The sequence below is a fragment of the Cetorhinus maximus genome, chromosome 1 (assembly GCF_964194155.1).
Source record: "Cetorhinus maximus chromosome 1, sCetMax3.hap1.1, whole genome shotgun sequence".
In the NCBI taxonomy this organism is placed as follows: Eukaryota; Metazoa; Chordata; class Chondrichthyes; order Lamniformes; family Cetorhinidae; genus Cetorhinus; species Cetorhinus maximus.
In genome coordinates, this window is record NC_135879.1 from 70,233,869 (window position 1) to 70,253,385 (window position 19,517).

The following is a 19,517-nucleotide window of genomic DNA, read 5'->3' on the forward strand; positions in this document are numbered from 1 at the left end:
TGCCTTGCTTACAATGTGGACATCCGAGCAGCAGAAAATGCTGGAGCCCTACGTCAACCGGACCCTGGGGGAACTCATGCATTGCATGTTGGGTGGATTCTCATGGACATGGCTCTGTGCGAAGCAGCTCACGGAAGGTGAGAGGTCTCCGTAGTTGTCTGGGGTCTGCTTCAGGACACCATAGTGAATACAGGACACTGGAATGCAGCCAGTGAGTTTAAAGGCATTGTGCATGTTGATGTATTTGCCTTGCATCAAGTCAGATGTGCAGCCTGTTTGGCCAATGTTGGCCAGATTCATTCCAATGCCTTTGTTTCTTTTAAGACATAAATATTCAGATAGTTATTGTTGAGCACACCTGTTTGAGGGATAACACCCGCTGAATAATATTCATCATCTTCTTGTTAACATTAGCGGTAATGTTACTCAAAATTGTCAAGATTTTCTTTTGAACAAATTTAAGGCAGATGTTTCTATGGAAGTGGATTCAATCCAGTAGTATTAGAGACTGGAGAAGCTATTTTTAATTTATATAATCCCTAACCTGGTGTTTTACAGATGTTCATAGCAGAACAAGGAAAAGCATAATAATGTCTATTGTCCTGTATCAGTGTCTTCAGGTAATTTAGCTCTCTTTTCAATATTTTCCTCTCACTCTCACATAGGATTTCCATCCAGCTGTCATATTCACTTTCTGACTGCTCATGATTTTTAAATTTGTTGTGGGAGGCCTTCAGGGAGATTGTTCAGGTGCATGCTAAACATGTTTCCATGCAGAGAAAAAAGGGCATCCAAAGCTCAAACTCCAAAGATGATTAAAGAAATTGATAATAAATGAAAAAGTTAAATGAGCTTTCTGATAAATGTTGGAGAAATTGGACTGGATAAAAATGGAGAGGAGGTAGGCAAGAGGTTTTCAGCACTCACAGTAGAAACATCACCTGGTACGGACGGGGTATCTTATATATGTGACCAGTGTCAGACAGCTGGAGGGTGGCAAATGTTACACCCTGTTTAACAAAGGGAGAAAGATAAACCCAGTAACTATAAACCAGTCAGTCTAATGGCAGCGATGGGGAAACTTCTAGAGACCATAATCCAGGACAAAATTGTAATTTGGAAGAACATGGTGGGGTGGGAGGGGGTGATTTTATGAGGCCTGCAAGAGCGGGAAATGTGGTGAGTGGGGTGACTTAATTAGGCGGGCGCTGAAATTTTGCTTTCCTAACAGCAGGTTCAAATTCAGAGATTAACTCTGAGGCGTGATTGTGGTGGGTTCACACTGTCCCGTGGTGGGTTCTTACAAATGTAGTACATTTGCACACCATGAATACTCATTATAGTAAAACCGTTTGTAATTACATCATACTTTCATGATAAAGCCGCAACACACGAGAATCTCGTGGCATCCAGTTCACGTTTGTTTAAAGGTAGCGTGCAACAGTCAGCTTTGTGCAGTTGTGTGTGAGCTCAGTTGTGTGTGAGGTCAGCCCTCTCACCTAGCCACTGCTACAACGAGCCCATGGCTAGTGCGATAGAATGTAGGTCAGAGCACATATGTATCGTAAGTTTGACCTAGATCTCCATGACAGTTGCCACCTTTGCCATGGAGGAAGCCATGCACTCACATGCCTGAGATATGGCAGAACCCATGGCTTGGGTGGATTCCTCCATTGCATGTGCAAAGCTGCGCATGACTGCTAGCATCTCTGACATATCCTCTCCTAACTTTCTCTGCATGTCCAGCAGGCTTCTTGTGGCATTGACCCGAGGCACATCATCAGTCTGGGGATCAGCAAGGGCCTGGTCCCCAACAGTCCTTTGAGGGTCAGGAGATCCGGCTGTCACAGTTTCCCTCAGCTGCTGGGAAGTGTGTGCAATTTGTTCACCAAGTAGTGACCCCGGCTTCTCTCTGCACCTTGTGGATGTAACTGCGCTGGTGGAGGTTGCTGATGAAGCGGGTGACTGTACATCCTCTGGGGCATAGGTCTCATCGTACCCTGGGGACGAGTCTTCTGGCTCCTGCCTTGACTGTGGCCTGGTCCTTGGATGGGGATGACCTGTGATGGGGAACAAAGAGAAGCACATTAAGCTTCAGCACAGTATGAGTGCATACATTTTCTCATGTGCCTCCTGTGTGCCCATATGCCACTGTCAGTCTTTACCCTAATACTTGGCTGTACCAGCCTTGCCATCTGCTATTGCCCAAGCTCCCTCCTCTCCTGCGAGCTGGAATGCCTCTTCCTCTGCTCAGGTGAGCATTCTTAGATTGGCCACTCCACCCCCTGTCTTAGCTCTCTGCCTGGCATTATGCATCTGTTTGGCCTGCATGACAATGTGCAGTTAGTGACATGTCAAGTGATACCTAACACCCTTGCCTGCATGCATCCCCATCAGATTTACTGACCCGTCGTTCACATGTTGCATCCAAGTGCAAAGAATAGGCAAACTTCCACACGCCTTGACCTCAATTGTTATGTGGCATTAAGTCCAATCACACACTCACCCTCCTAGCATAGCCCACTCAGATATAAATTATTGATGTCCCATTGACAGACCCTTTGTTAAGATGCAACTCTGGCACTCTCCCTGTCCGATCAGAGCAGATCGTTCACCCTTTTCCTGCACTGCACCCAGGTTCTGCTATGGACTCCATGTTTGCTCACCTCTTGTGCCACTTCAATCCAGGTCACCTTGGTCAGGTGAGGGAGTCTTCTGAAGCCGTTTGCAGGAAAGAGCAAACCCCTTATGGCCTGGAGGAGAATCTGCAGGGAAGTATCGCTGAACAGTGGAACCTTTGGTTCCAGTCTATCTGGCCCAGCTCCATTCTTGCCCCATTGAAGTTGGCTCTCCCCCAGTTAATTATTATTACTCCGTATTGCGCACTGTCCTTTTCTACTGTCATCCTAAATCTTACGATACAATGATCACTGTCTCCTAAATGATCTCCCTCTGACACTTGAGTTCCCTCACTGACACTTAAGTTTCTAGTCAGTGGTGACCCAACCCCCTGGATGTTGAAGGTGGGTGCTCAGTGACAGTAGTGCAATTGATACATATGGGACCAGGTTTAGTCAGTAGCAATATTGTACTTAACTCTGTCTGATGTATTTAGTGGTTTTCTACCTGGAAAACTGGTGGAATCAAGAATCAGAACTTGATTGTGGGCTTGTGGATCAATCAGCTGGTTTCACCATGCCACATAAAACATGGGTCACCATGAACTGCAACAGAACTTCATATGGGCACTTCAACAACCTGCTACATAAATGGAAGATGAAGATAAATGACTGCAGATAAGCTATCTAAACCATAGAGTATCTTGTGAAACATTGCTTGCTAAGATTATTCCCTGAAGGAATGGCTTCTATTCATACCATTCTATTAGAGGCCCTAGAACGGATGAGGAACTTGGATGTCTACATTTAATATTGTTTTCAAGTTGCCATAAAAAAGTAGCAATTTTTTTAAACCAAAACAACAGTCTTTTGAGATTCTAGTAATCATTGTTTAGAATCCTTTGTTATGATCCCCACGGAGACTGATAACTTGGAAAAAGAAACTTGAACTTCCAGTTAATAGCTTAAAAAATGACATAAGATATAATTTTAAAAGATTTTTATTGTAACTAATGACTAAAAACACTATTACTACAGACAGGAGAGAGAGGCAAAACTGAACTCCTTTATGCTCTAGCCTTCTGTCCGTAAGCAGAAGTGTTTTGTTTTAAAAATACGCTGTTCCGCTTATTCCAAAAAAACCTCTTTGTTCGTGTAGTCAATTTTTAAAGTGACCCGCAGCAAACTTACTTAGGATTAAATCGGAAGTTTAGTTTATTCACACATTCAAACCTGGGGAATGATCGCAACTTCTCACACACACACACTTATATAGTAAGGGGATAGGGAAGAGGGGTTTTAAAGCTATGAGTAACTTCACACTAAAAAGCACAAAAATAGATATCAGTTTATGTGATTGCCAGAGTCCAGAAAGTCCAAATCCAGTGGGGGTTCCCTCATAGAGAAGTTCCAGTTCAGGTATGTTCCTGGCTGAAGGCAAAGTATAGAATTCCTTTAAGATGATGGCAACGCAGTGAGATGAGGTTGATATTCAGAGACTTGGTCTGCTTGGCAGGCGGTAGCTAGTGACTTCCAGATAAATAGGCCTTGAGGAGAGCTTGTTGCAGGCTGGTTGGTCAGCCTGGAGTTCTGTTGCTGGACGTTTGCAGGTTGGAATTAAATCAGCAGACTGCCCTGCTTCTAAGTTCTCAACTGTATATAGAGATTTTTAATGGTCACTTGAGTCAGGTGACTTCCTTTCTCCACAGTGATTTCATAAAGGGATATTTATCTCGTGTCTGGATCTGGCTTTTGTTTGGTGGCTTATAATGTCCCAGCCATTAGCCTCTGAAGAGTCATTATCCATACTGATGACCCTGTTCTGGGTGGCTGTTGCCTTGGTAGACCCTCTGACTCCCCCAGAGGGGTAAAGCTTATAGATGCAAATGATGTCCATTTCCTTTCAATAGTTCCTTTTTTGAAATGGAACTTGACAATCCCAGGTATGAGATTCCATGAGCGGTACATCATAGCCATATAATGCTTTAGTGGTCACCTTACAATTCCGGACATCAGATAACTTATTGTGATCATCTCTTCATTCAGCAAAGTTCATTTTTAAATAAGCAAAAAAGAATGAAGTTAGATTTACATTGTTTATGGTTTCTTTCCTGTCTTAGGGACATGTCACTATTAACTAAACACTATTTTTGTAGCTAACCTATACTTTAAATTAGAGAAAGGAACGTTCTTCTTGTATACTTATCACACATTGCCCTCACCACAGAATTACAGTCCTTATAGCAAAGAGACACAGTTGCTTACAGCTTCCAATGGGTTCATGTTTTCCTATTTTAGCGAGTAGTAACCTGAAGTGACCTTCCCCTGGCATTTCCCTCAGTTTCCAGAGAGTTTCCCCAAATCCACTACCAGCAGTAAAGCCCACTTCATCCTGCACCTCCACCTCCACCCCCACCCCTAACCATGCCACAATGAATTTCCCAGATTCTTTAGATGACGAAATAGGAAAACATGAACCTATTGGAAGCTGTAAGCAAGGTGGAATGCATCTCTTTGACCAGATTGTCTCTACCCCGCATCCAGTTTCAGTAACTCGCAAAGAACCTGCAGCCTCTTTTCCTCTGCTGACTACACCAACTGCTATTCTTTTCCTCGCTCTCTTTTTCCTTCTGTTCAGAAGCTTGGAGCTGACAAGTCTATTTACTGTTTGCACAACTGCCCTGTCTTTTGTTCCTAATTGTGAGAACTTTGCACCTTGCTAAATGGCTCCCTTGATTTAGTCAGTTTGTTGTCAGGCAGGATTCAGAATAGTCACATGACCCCCTTCACTTTAACCTAAATTTAAAGAGACAGGGCAAAACACAATAATCTTATAAACCTCATAATTATAACACCTTCACAGTGAGTCTTTTTGTGTAAGCATGCTCCTTTATGTTCATGGAGTTCTGTTTTGTCACTGCACTGTGAACTGGTTTGGACAGATTCTCATTAAGGAACTTTCTTTGAAGAAGCCCAAATTATTTCTCGATCGGCATGTTAACAAAGTTTTAGTCAGTTATATGTTGCAGGGAGATGGAGCCTCCTTTCTTATAAAACAGATTAATTGCTTTGCTTCTTGTGTTACCTATTACTTTTTGATGGGTCAGCCATTAAAGATAACTGCTGCATCTTAAAGCTTGCATTTTTTGACAGCTGTTAGCATTTACAATGGTGATAGGTACATAGGAAAAGGAGTAAGCCATTTAGCCCTTTGAGCCTGTTCTGCCATGAGATCATGGCTGATCTGTGACCTAACTCCATGTACCTGCCTTTGCCCCATATCCCTTTATACCTTTGGCTAACAAAAGTATATTGGTCTCAAGTTTTTAAATTAACATTAGATGTAGCCTCAATTGCTATTTGCAGAAGTGAGTTCCATCATTCTATGACCCTTTGCGCGAAGAAGTGTTTTCTAATTTTACTTCTGAAAAGTTTGGCTCTAATATTTAGACTTTAACCTCACCTGGCTAGGAAATTGACTGAATGGAAGGAGACAGAGAGAAGGAGTAAAGGGCAAATACTTTAATTGGCAGGATGTCTAGTGATTTCCTACAAGGATCTGCATTAGGGCTTCAAAAATTCACTGTATTCAATAATGACAAGTCCAAATTAGCCAATGAAACAAAGATAAATGGTATTGTAAGCCATACAGATGGCAGCATCAAACCACAAAGAGATATTGATAGATTAGGTGAATGGGAAAAATGTGGCAAACGAATTTCAGCACAATCAAATATGAGGTCTTCAACTTTGGACCTAAAGTTAGATAGCACAGCTTACATTCTAAATGATAAAAAGCTAGAAACAGTGGAAATCTAAAGAGACCAGATACACATGACATTAAAATGTCATGAACAGGTCCAGAAAATATTCAAAAAGGCTAATGAAATGCTGGTCATTATATTTTGACGAATCAAATACAAGGGAGTAGAAGTCATGCTTCAGCTCTACAAAGCCCTGGTTGTACCACACCTAAAATACTGCAAGCAGTTCAGACCACTACACACCTTAGAAGAATATATTGGCCTTGGAGGGAGTGCAGAATAGATTTAGCTGGACTCCAAGGGTTTAGCTACGAGGAGAGATTAAATAAACTTGGGTTGTATTCCCAGGAATTTAGAAAGCTATTGGGCGATTTGATAAAGTATTCAAGAACTTAAGCAGAATGAATAGGGAGAAATCATTCCCACTAATTTCCCAACAACAGATGTTGGACTAACTTGACTGTAATTCCCTGGTTACACTCTGTCACCTTTCTTAAATAGCAGGCTTGCGTGTGTACTTTTCCATTTTTCTTCATGGGATGTGAGTATCACAGGCAAGGCCAGCACTTATTGCCCATCCCTAATTGCCCTTCAGAAGGTGCTGATGAGCTGCCTTCTTGAACTGCTGCTGTCCATGTGGTGTAGGTACCCCCACAGTGCTGTTAGGAAGGGAGTTCCAGAATTTTGACCCAGTGACGGTGAAGGAACAGCGATATATTTCCAAGTCAGGATGGTGTGTGGCATGTAGGGAAACGTGCAGCTGGTGGTGTTCCCTGTCTTTTTACAGTTCGATGTTAAGCAATCCCTGATTGCGACGATTAATCGGTCTGCCGATCTGTTCCTCATTCTCGATTACTCTCGCCTCCTTTGAATTCGAGAAGCGAATCCCGAGCTCGCGCGCCAATTGTGTGACGTCACACGGAGGAGGAAGAGGAACCTGATTGGTCAGAGGGAATGACGCGCCACACCTGCGTCAGTACGGAAGGATGGCCATGGCGGAGTGGGGGGCGCGAGCGCTGCGGGCGGGAGGCCGCCTCGCGTTGGTAGGGGCCGCGAGAGCGGGGGCCACCGCCGCCCGTCCGAGCCGAAGCGGCTTCGCCAGCCACAGGTAAGTTGGTTGACCGGTTTAGTGATCCCCGAGGATGAAATTACTCCGGGGGCCCTGTGCCGAGCGAATTACTCCGGCTGATCTTCCCCGCGGGTGTGGGCCCCGGAGACTGGGTTGCCACTGGAGTGTGTCCCCCCCCCCCCCCCACACACACTCTCCCCCGGTAATATCCCCAGCCACCCCCGAGCGCCGTTACTGGGTTTCCCTAATGCCCCGGCCCAAGGAATGGGCCTGTCAGGCTCTCCCGCTGGCCAGTCACCCACCCGGCTGTTTGTTCTGTGCTCCTCTCAACTTCAGTATCACAGCAACCCCTTCAATTCCTTCCCCTCCCCTCCGCACTAACCTCTTACACAGATCTACATGGTAATCCGGGTGTAGTAGACAATCCGGTGCATTTGCCAAATGTTGCAGCATCTCAGGGATTCCTTCTCTGGTTTTGAAAATGGGCTTTGTTTTACTGTAGAGCTTTAAAATGCCTTATTTTTTAACGATAAAAGCCATTTAATGTTACACGTTTGCGCGCAGACAATGTTGATGTACAGGAAACGACCAGCTAGTCCATCAAGAATGTTCCACACCATAGTGTCCTGACCTTGATTTCCCTTTCCCCGTCTCTTCCAGTCACTTCGCATCCCTGTGTCCATTAATTATCCGTTCCATTTGAAAGCTCTTATGTCTTTTGAGTCCTATAGAAATATAACACACTGCTTCCTACCCCCAGTCTTGTGTCCTCTGGTCCTCCCTAAACTGTTAAATCTGAATAACCTGTATTATAGTTATTCTATAGCAGAAAATGTCACTGTTACTTATGTGTGACCTCCCTTTGCATTGCTTTGCACCCAGGTAGTGCATCATTGGCTTTTTAAATAAAAGCAAAATACTGCGGATGCTGGAAACCTGAAACAAAAACAAAAATTGCTGGAAAAACTCAGATCTGACAGCATCTGTGGAGAGAAAGACAGAGTTAATGTTTCGACTCCGTACGACTCTTCAGAACTAAAGAGAAGTAGAAATGTGATGAAATATATACTGTTAAAGGAGGGTGGGACAGGTGAAGCTGGATAGAAGGCTAGGTGGAGGCAAAGGAGAGATTGTGAAAGATGTCATAAACAAAAGGTCATTGGGGTGTTGATGGTGGTGATACTGGCTAAAGGAGGTGCTCATGGTGACATCAAGAGTGGAAAGGATGAGCAAGCGACAGATGGCCTTCGTGGGGGTGGGGGGAGGGGATGAAGTGGGAGAAAAGATCGAAATAGGCTAAAAGGTGGGGATAAAACAATGAATGGAAATAAATTTTTAAAAATAATAGAAATAGGTGGGAAAAATATATCTAAAATTTTAAAAATAAATATATGAAAAAAGGGATGAGGATGGAGGAGAGAATTCATGATCTGAAGTTGTTGGCTTTTTAAAGTTACATTTAAGTTTTAATTGTTCAGATTAATTAAGTTTTAATATAGACTCATTCTGTATTAGGACTGAAGGGAATTTTGAATTGACCTAACCCCTCTTTTTGGCTTGGAAGGGAAGAATTTCAAGCCCTGTGTGTGAAATGTTTCCTGACATCACCTTGAATGGCCTAGCTGTATTTTTAAGGTTATGCCCCCTTGTTCTGGATGCTACCACCAGAGGAAATTGTTTCTCTCTATGCTATCAACTTCATTTTGATACCTAAATTTGTTCACCCCTATCTTGAACACTTTCTAGTGATTACAAGCCTAATCTATGCAACCTGTCTTCATGGTTTTACACACTTAGCCATGGTATCATTCTGTGAATCTGCACTGCAACCCCTTGAAGAGACAAGTCATTCCTGAGGTTTGTTGCCCAGACTGAATGCAGTAGCCCAGATGTGGTCTAACCAGAGCTTTACACAACATTAGTATAATTCCCATTTGTTTTTATTTCAGATTTCCAGCATCTGCAGTATTTTGCTTTTATTCCAGGTAATAGATGTTAGGCCAACTGGTCTATCATTTGCTGCGTTGTCTCATTTCTTTCTTGAAGAAGAAAGTTGTCCAATCTGCTGGAACCTTTCCAGAAACGAGAGAATTTTGGAAAATTACAACCTCTGCAGCCACTTAATTTTAGACCCTTGGATGCAGGTCTTCAGGTCCAGGGGACTTGTCAGCCTTTAGTCCAATTAATTTGCCATTAGCCTAGTATGTTTTGTCTAGAGATCATGGTTATTTTAAATTCTTTCCTTCCTTTTGCCTCTTGATTTTTTACTATCATTGGAATAATTTAATGTCTTCTACTGTGAAGGCAGATACAATTTTTTTTTCCTTCTGTTTCATCGTTTTCTATTAATATCCCAGTCTCTTCCTCTAAGGGATCAACAGTTACTCATATTTGTAGAAGCTCTTACTGTCTGCTAGTTTACTTACAATCTCTCCTTTTTTAATCATCCCTTGCTGGTTTCTAAAATTTTCTGGCCTACTAATCTTGGTAAAATTGTATGTCTTTTCTTGCTGTGGTTATGAAAAGCCCAAATTAGTATTTTTAAATCATTTTTCAGGGCATTTGTTTCAGACCCAAGTTTCTCACCCTCAAAATGAATGTGAAATTCTCTCTAATGATCACTCTGAAAGTTAGCGTTCTGTGCGGTAAAATAAACTTCAGAGTCCCATCCTTCTGCTTTCCCACCTGCAAAAGTCAACATGTAATCTATAGTCTGACGTTGAGTTCTGTTAGGTCAGTCTTAGGGTGATGGTGGGACTCTACATTTGACCTCAATATCTTGTAACTAGGGAGAAGAAAAATCAGCAAGGGCTTCTGCTCCCAATTACTATTGACTGACCCTTGCTGCAAGTGCATAGATCTGAACATTAGTCATGAATATATTTGGACCTGACTAGCTGAGCAACAATCGCTGTCCAAGGCACATGAGAAAAATGGAATGACAAAACTAAATACAATGTCAAATATGAAAACGTAACATTTTGAAATTCAAAAAGGATCAATTTAAAACTAATCCGTTTTATTACTGTCTGTTCACCAAGTGATTCCTTCAATTCTACAAAGATTAAGTAAGTTGGGAGAGTGTGGTTACAATTGTTTCCATTATTGTGTTTAATATGTTGTAGAGTAAAACAAACAATTTTGATTAGACCTCGCTCTTGCTTCATAAATGTTCAAATAATTTAACTTGTTTTTTAACAAGTAACATGACTTTAATACATTCGTTAGGCTTTTCTGTACAGCTACTCGGCAGAAAAACACTGGACAAAGCTACGAAGATGACCAAAGCCAGACTCAGAATGGAGATAAAGGAGAACCCAGCTCAACAGAGAAAACACTTGTGGAAGAAAAGACCAAGCTGGAGGAGCAACTGAAGGACCTTACAGTAAGTACAAATAACTAAACTTTACATTGATCCTAGGTGCAAAAGTAGTAATTCAAAAGATGTTGTTTTCTGACACTAATATTTCTACAATGCAAGACAGAATAGCCTGAACTTCCTTGATGATCTTGAACTAAAGACACTACTGAGTAGAATATGGTTATGCTGGATCTTGTTTTCCCTCCTTGTACTCCCCCCACTACATGTTCAAGAGTACATGTGAATGTTGGAAATATTGACATGATTCCTACACCTATTTTAACAAAATGCTTGAGAACAAACTTGATTTCGGTTTTGTTAGGGGTGTTGAGGACACTTGGAATCACTAGGATTCCTTGCTGCAATTATGAAAAATACAAATTAGTATTTTTATATCATTTTTGAGTGTACGTGTGCTGGAGGCAGACACCTTCGCTGTAATGGCACGGATGCCTATCAACAATATGGGGAATATTTTAAATCCCAGAATTTTTCTTTTGCCAGAGGCAGAGTGATGGATCAAGATATACCACCACTCTACTCATATATATGTTCCTGCCTTGCCAGAAAATTTGGCTGCAATGTACTTTTTGGATAAATTGTAGGTCTATTTCTTCAAGGCTGCAAAATATAATTGCCAAGTCAACACTGACCTTTTTGTGGTTGTATCAATTAATAAGGTTCAGGGATTTTTGGTATTTTATCCTCTTGAGTTTCTGTGTTGACTCCAAAATACTGTGTTGGTTTCTTTGTATTTCTTTTCAGTAACAAAAACATTTGCATCCAGTTATTGTGTAATGTCTGAAGTGTGGCAGACATAAGCTGCTGCACATAAAGTTTTTGTGAAAGGCAGCTCTTTGCTGGAGTGCAGTTTTAATGGCACTGGTTGTACCACAGTAACTTGCCCAACTGGCCATTCTCTATATGTGAGACTAGAAATGGAATTCCATCTGTCTGTTTGACTTCTGAACAGCATCACAGCTGATTACTAACATTACCATGTTAGATGGTGTTCAGGAATAGGAAACTCTCAGCACTTTCCCTTTCCCAAACCCTGGTGAGTTGATGCCAATTGTAGTATCCTTATCATGGCTCTAATCCACCTATTCGGCACAATGATCAAATATGTGACCTTCCTGGTCTTTACAGCTCAGGTAATCATGGCCTTAACCAGCTGGAAGTTGTGTGAAGGTAAATTTATAGATTAAACATAAGAATTAATCACAATATATAAATCAGCTTAACTTTTAAATTTACAAAAAGGTGGGATACAATTAGGTGAAGTGAAAAATATTATGTGAATACTTTATATTTTGTAGGAGAAGTATAAGCGAGCGCTAGCAGACACTGAAAATCTACGTCAAAGAAGCCAGAAACTGGTTGAAGAAGCCAAATTATATGGTAAGAGCATCCCAACATTGGATACCAGTAATGTTGGATTTGCACGCAATTGGCATTCTTCGTTACTGTTAATCACAGTTCCTTCATTTGCAGATTGGTAATGTCAGAAGCTTGGTGAAGTTCTATCATGTGTTCTGTTGGGGGAAACAGGAAGTGAGTTCTTTTGGTGTTGTTAATGCACCAACAGATGAAATTAACCAATCTATTTCTTGTTGGAGCTTCTTGTGGGTATCTCCTATTGGGGTTGAATGTCCTTGCTTTATGTTTAACTGTGAGACATATTAGAATGGTGTATTCTCAAATCATGATTGAAATTAATTGGTTAACAGGCTACTTCATTAATGATTTGTACATGGAGCCATAACATAATTTTTGACCTCTGTTACCATGTTTGAAAAATGAAAGACTGTTCTGATTTGTCTGGATAAATACACTTCCATTTAGAGGATCTTTAGATTCATCTGAGGGTAAATTTTAGCCATCTAGTTTGATTTAAGATTCAGGTGAAGTCCACTATGCCATCTGTTTCCGTACAGCTATTCTGCTAGAGTGTAAATATAGGCTTTATCTTGACTGTAATTAATCATGCCTTTAACATTTAAGGCCATGAAAATGTTACATTTGACTATTCAGGACATGCTATCCTATGAAATTTTAACCTTGCCTCTGTTTTTCTGATTTCTCTCTTCCCCTGCCCCCAACAAGTGTAATAATCATTTGGTTTGTGTTCTCCCCTCTTCCCTGGCCCCTCCAAATTCAGTCTGTTCTAATTTCTGTTTGCTTTGTTTTGTCTTTTCTAATACTTTTTTCCATGATCTGTCCTGATATTATACTAACTGCTTTTAAAAAATATATCTCTGGTTTGTTTTAATGCAATCTTTGTCTTCTCGCATTTGTTCTGACAACTACTTGTACTTTTTCCAGTTGGAGTATTCCAATTCCCTCACTTTGGTCGCGTTGTTCAGGCTTGTCCACTACTAACCTTTTATATTGTTTAATCCGTTTTGCATTAGCTTCCCCTTTCTTTCGCTTTGTTCTGTTAACACTAACAATTTTATTCTCTCTTCCAACACTATCTCAAAACGTGTTGGTTTGTGTGCCTTGTTCTTGTTAAAACGCTAACAGCAGCTTGCATTATTTTTGCTTTGTCTTAAATTTTCAAGTTTCATTGTAGATGAGATATGCTGTTGACATGCATACAATGGACGAGGGTAACAGTCTTTACAGGACTTGTTCAAAAGCTGGCAAGGAAAATAACCGTTAACTGGAACAGAAACAACTGTTGACTGGGTAAAAGGAGTATGATGTGGTGTTTGCAGGTATAAGCATAATGTTCCCTCCTCTCCCTTTATGACTCAGCAGAAATACTGGATCTCCATTCATGGTTTACTGACGGTGAAATGCCAATAAGGTGATATTCAGCATATTTCTTTCCTGTGTAGTAATGATTTTAAGACTATTTCAGCATCTGTAGAGAAGTGAAAAAACATATATAGTTTGTTGTGTACTTGGTTTTCTTCCCTTCTGAGGGGGGGAAAAATGCTGGACAGCACCTGCTAGTTATAGTTACTTGGGCATACATTTGAATTCAAGAATATTCTGATGTAGCTCATGTCCAGGAGCTTTGTGGTACAGTTTTCCTGAGAGTAGCCATTGAGGAAAACATTGCTTGGGGTTGCCTTGGACAAAACAGCTTGTGGAAAATATTTCATTGTATTTGCATTTTGGTAGTGATCAATTTAGTCTTCACTGGAGTTCCGTGCATTGTCTCAGACTGAACAATATTAAGTTTGACAGTAAGCTGCTTTTAGTGCTCTAGATTTAGCAAGGACCACAACAGCTGAGTTGGAAGGTCATGTCTAGGTTCTTACCATAGATTGCTTTTCTGGATCAAACATATTTAATTTTTAAGAACCCCTCCAACCCATCTCCCAATTTTCTTTTTAATACATTATCCAATCTTAATTATCCACGTAAAGGTATTCAAATGCAAAAAAATTTATGTTTTGGGCAAAGCTGTTCATTTCAAAACAGAAAATGCTTGGGTCTGGTAGCATATGTGGAGTGAGAAACAGTATTAACTTCTCAGACTGACCTTCATTGTAGCATTTTCAAAGCACGTGCAATTCTGGACTGTTGCCCATTGATGCTGCAGTTCCTCTTATAACCAGTTTGTAAACACTGGCATTTTGATTTCCACAACTGCACATCAGGCAGTGCTGTAGGTACATTTTATTTTCTTTTTCATCAAAGACCTAGGTGTCTTGATATAATAGATAATGGTTCCAATTGAAATAAGACAATGCACCTAGTTTTGATTTATAGACTCTGTTCTTATCTCAACTGAAGTGCAGCAGTTGGCTTCAGCTCCCTTGAGTTCTGACGTGGAAAAATTCACCACACCACCTGTTCTTTTAACTAATTCTCGGACAACGCCGACAAGACGTGCTCATCTATAGTTCCCTAAGAGGTGGGTGGGGGTGGGGCACTGACTTTGAAATTGCTACAACTCCAATGTTTGCAACGGCCAATTCAGATAACACATGAGAATTAACCATATTGGTGTGGGACTAAAGTCATAATAGACCGAACCAGGTAAGGATATGCTTTTGGATTACCAGTCCAGTAGCATTTCCACTATATGGCCATACTCTTGTTCTTCTTCCTGATTGCTATCCATTGTTCCTTGCTGGATACTTTGGACTCCATGGAATCAGACTCTAAAGCCCTTTGCAAGCAAGTAGCTGGCTGATATTTCTTCTTGGTTCATGAAGGATGGCCACTTGCATAAAGTACCAAAGACTTAATGGTGGTTAAGGAACTGTACCAAGCAATAGTCAGGCCTTCAGGCCAGAAAGAGATTTGGAGTGGGAAAAGATAATACAGTAGGGCCTGAGTATTCAATTTGAGATGACCTGAAAATTTGCTTGCTGTAATTTTTGTCCTGCCAATATTATTACTCTTTGAATTTTGCATACTTGATTAGTCTGTCCTTGGTCCTGTTCCCTTATTGATGATCAGTAGTTCTTTAGAATTACTTGCTTTTAAAGCACTTCTTTCTGTAATTATACGATTTGATATCTGGTAATAGCTATTAAACTTAACGCAGAAGTCTCAATATCTTCACCCTTTTTGTGTGCATGATTTGTTCCCTGATTTAGGATGAACTTCTCTCCTTAAGCTGAAAAGGATCGGTGCTGGGGTGCAGCACTGTTCCATTTATTTTGCACTGCTCAATATTGAACACTCATGCTAAAAAAGATGTACTTTTATGCCTTAACCTCAAGAATATTTCCTTGCTGTACTTTTCTGCATGTTTTCCCATTTCCTGTACTGGCCTTCTGTGGTGCTTGGTGAGATTGGCTATTACGAACAATTAATTGTGAACAGTTCTGAATTGAAAAAAATTGCTAAGTTTCTGAGGAATGTCTTGCTATTTATTCTTGAGGCATTTTATTTCACTAAGCCTTCTGGATTGAAAACTTTTTATTGATGGGAACAAGTCTATTTTGCAAAGGTTAGCTGATGCAATTACAGGCTTTTTATATTATGCTTAAATTAGCTACTGCTTTAAAAGTAGAATTAAATTTCTGATTATAAAAATGTAGTTTAACATTCAAATTCGCCAGGGTGATGGTGTCATAATGCTTCTTAAAAGTAGATTGGGCATAGCCTTGCTACAAGTTGGTTAAATTCGTAAAAGTAATTGGAGTGTGCTTATTGAGTTGACCTGACAAATGTGAATTGTCAGAATCAAAACATCGTGATGCTTGTCAGGTAAAATGACAAAGCCACAGACGAGAAAAAATAACCTAGTGGAACTTTGATTGTATCAATAACAACACCTTGCGTGAAACAAAAATGTTACTTTTGTTATTAGCAAAGGAAAGTCATCTCAGATTGACTTTCACAGTTCTCTTAGTGTTTTTAACACTCTTCCCTCTTGCTCTCTTTTGTACATTTTATTTATAATAGAATCCTATCAGAGTTTTGACTGTAATTTTTCCCTTTAAGGTATTCAAGGTTTCTGCAAGGACCTGTTGGAAGTGGCAGATGTTCTTGAGAAAGCGACCCAGAGTGTGCCCAAAGAGGAGATCACGGGACAGAACCCTCACTTGAAGAGTCTTTATGAAGGTCTCATCATGACCGAAGGACAACTTCAGAAAGTGTTTTCCAAGCATGGTCTTGTCAAACTGAATCCCATTGGAGCAAAGTTTGATCCATATGAGCATGAAGCTCTCTTCCATACTCCTGTGGAAGGAAAGGAGCCAGGCTCAGTGGCGCTAGTGACCAAGATAGGGTACAAGCTTTATGGACGCACCCTTCGGCCAGCATTAGTTGGTGTTGTTAAAGGAGCAGAATAACCATGTTTGGGACTGACTGCAGTATAGTTCAAAAAGGCCATACGGTTCATGTTCTTTGACTAATGGATATTTTGTTTTGCTGCTTACGTAGAATTGAAGATAATCCTGTTTTTTTTTACAAAAACCAAGGGTCTGCAGGCTTGAAAGATACTATGAGCTGTGAAAGTGTGCTGGCTTCATTAAAATGAGCTTTATTCTGTTTCAGGTATTGGTCACCAATAAATATTCAGATCTTTTAACAGTCTCCCACAGATTTGACGATTTTCCAGAGTTCAAAATGTTGGGACTGTGCAGTTTGGCATTTGGTTCCAGTTCTAGTCTGATTTAATAATTGTCTAGTTGTCTTCTGGCACTACCTCATTCATCTTTCTCCTACTGATCCCAATTAGACTTCCTATTATAAAAGCTAACCTGGTCTTCATATCAAAACAAAGTAAAAAAAAAGTCTATTGTTCAAAGTATCCACTTGTATGGTCTTATTGTACACAATTAACTGTCCACTTTGTGGACTGTTTAGTATTTTACACTTTGTCTTCAAAATTGTGAATTGTACACTGTACAAAATTTAATTCAATTTTTGTTTAAACTTTTCTGTTAAACTGATCAGGTTATGAAATATTAAGTTTAATATTCCTGGATGTATGTTGAGAATTGATATAGGCACCAATCTTTTCTGTGACAATGTCACTTGTTATACAACAACAGGAACATATGTGGAACTATTCCCTATAAATTCTGTGGATTACAAGGAATGATTGTATAAGTGAACAATTATTTTCCTTCACTTGTGGTAACACTAAGAAGCTAGCTACTTCAATTGTCAAAGATACCACAATATTTTAAAAATAAATTTGACCAATTTAAACATAGTTATTCTAAATTATCATTGTAAATTGTATTTATTGATTTGAAATAAAGAAGCATATGTGGGGATATATATATATATATTATATATGGAAGAAAGTAAGAGTTTCCCATCATTTAAAACCTCCAACTCTGATCAATTAATTCAAAGTCAGTTAAGATTAAAAGGGCAAAGAAATTCCATGTGAAATTGCTTTCTCTTTAGTTGTCCAGGTAATTTACTTTAGCTTTCCTGTAGGTGGAGCCAAAGGTTGCTTAGTCAGACTGGTGTCTGTCAATACACTGCTTTTAAGTTGCAATTAAAGAATATTGCTGATTCTGGAATCCAGCAGAAACAGAAAATGTTGGAAACAGAGCAGATCACTCACTAACTGTAAAGAGAACAGACAAGTTCGCATATTGAAGAAGGATCTGCATCTAAAAGATTAACTTGGGTTCTTTATATGGTGATTACTGATAGCCAAAGATAGTTGGTACTTCAGTGAATGCCAGGAACAGCAGCAGGATATTGGTGAGCAGCAGATAGACATGAACATTGTTGTCCTGGCAGTTCATCATCAGCATCTTGGTTGGAGGTGTCAGCTGTGGCTCAGTCCATAGCACCCTCGCCTTTGAATCAGAGGGTTGTGGGTTCATGTCCCACTCCCGGAAACAAGAACTGTGATTGTACTCGAAAGAGTTGCAATCTATTGATAACTCGAAAGAGTTTCCCAAAAAGAGGGAGGTGTCAGCTGTGGCTCAGTCCATAGCACCCTCGCCTTTGAATCAGAGGGTTGTGGGTTCATGTCCCACTCCCGGAAACAAGAACTGTGATTGTACTCGAAAGAGTTGCAATCTATTGATAACTCGAAAGAGTTTCCCAAAAAGAGGGAGGTGTCAGCTGTGGCTCAGTCCATAGCACCCTCGCCTTTGAATCAGAGGGTTGTGGGTTCATGTCCCACTCCCGGAAACCAAGAACTGTGATTGTACTCGAAAAGAGTTGCAATCTGTGACTGTTGATAACTGAAGAGTATCAGCATCTTGGTCCTGAGTGGGTTGATCTATGGCTGCGCACCCCTGCTGCTCCTACCTAACCACCCACCCTGTCACAGTTGCGCTGTCCAATTACAGGATCCCCCCACCAGGTAAAAACATTTCTTCTCAATTCCCCTCTGATCCTTCTATTAATTACTTTAAATATATGGCCCTTAGTTATTGATCTCTCTGGTAATGGCTCTTTCCAAACCACTCTTATCTTAGGTACCTCAATTAAATTGCCCCATAGTCTTGTCTGTTTCAAAAAAAAACAAACCTAGCTGATCCATTCTTCCCTCATGATTGAGGGTGAATCTTGAAGTTTTTCCCTTGCTAGTCCAATGATAGCAGATCTGTTTTGTAGTATTTAAACTGATGCGATTAGTTAATTTGGAATAGCCCTTGGGTCTTCAGGTCTGATCAGCTTTGTGCTGGATTGGATGCTGTTTTCTCCTTGGAACTCTCCTAATTTCTGGGATGGTAGGAGGATCCTATGAGGAATGATTGATGAGATTGGGCCTCTATTCTCGAGTTTAGAAGAATGAAAGGTGATCTCATTGAAACTTAAAAAATCCTTAAGGGGTTAGGCAGGGTAGATGCGGGAAGGATGTTCCCCCTGCCTGGCATTTCTAAAACCAGGGGACACAGTCTCAGAATGACAGGCAAGCCATTTAGGATTTGGAGGAGGAGTTTCTTCATGCAGAGAGTAGTGAATCTTTGGAATTCTCTACCCCAGAGGGCTGATGGAGCTCAGTCATTGAGTATGTTCAAGACAGATTGATAGGTTTCCAGATACTAACAACATCAAGGGATTTGGGAATAGTGTGGGCAGTGGTGTTAAGGTAGATGATCAGCCATGATCTAATTGAATGGCCTACTCCTGCTCCTATGTCTGAAATAAGATGCTTCAGAAAGAATATGTTTATTTAGCACAATTTATGATAGGATGTTCTGAAGTGCTTCACAGCCACTTGGGTATTTTTTGAAGTGCAGTAGAGATCTTGCCTCTATACACAGTACCAATATGAAGGGGAGAACATAAAGCAATGGCTGAATTAGGTA

General features: G+C 40.5%; 2 protein-coding genes across 2 annotated transcripts in view; one reads left to right on the forward strand and one right to left on the reverse strand.

Annotated features, from left to right (window-relative positions):
- The window catches only part of sorcs2 (sortilin-related VPS10 domain containing receptor 2), an 874,344-nt gene that overhangs the window by 681,217 nt on the left and 173,610 nt on the right, over positions 1 to 19,517 (reverse strand). The gene's annotated exons all lie outside the window — the stretch shown is intronic.
- grpel1 (GrpE-like 1, mitochondrial) lies at positions 7,327 to 17,442 on the forward strand. The gene is made up of 4 exons (XM_078542104.1): positions 7,327 to 7,490; positions 10,680 to 10,836; positions 12,132 to 12,213; positions 16,228 to 17,442. The coding sequence occupies exons 1-4, from the start codon at positions 7,369 to 7,371 to the stop codon at positions 16,575 to 16,577; spliced, it is 711 nt and encodes a 236-aa protein (XP_078398230.1). The 5' UTR covers positions 7,327 to 7,368; the 3' UTR covers positions 16,578 to 17,442.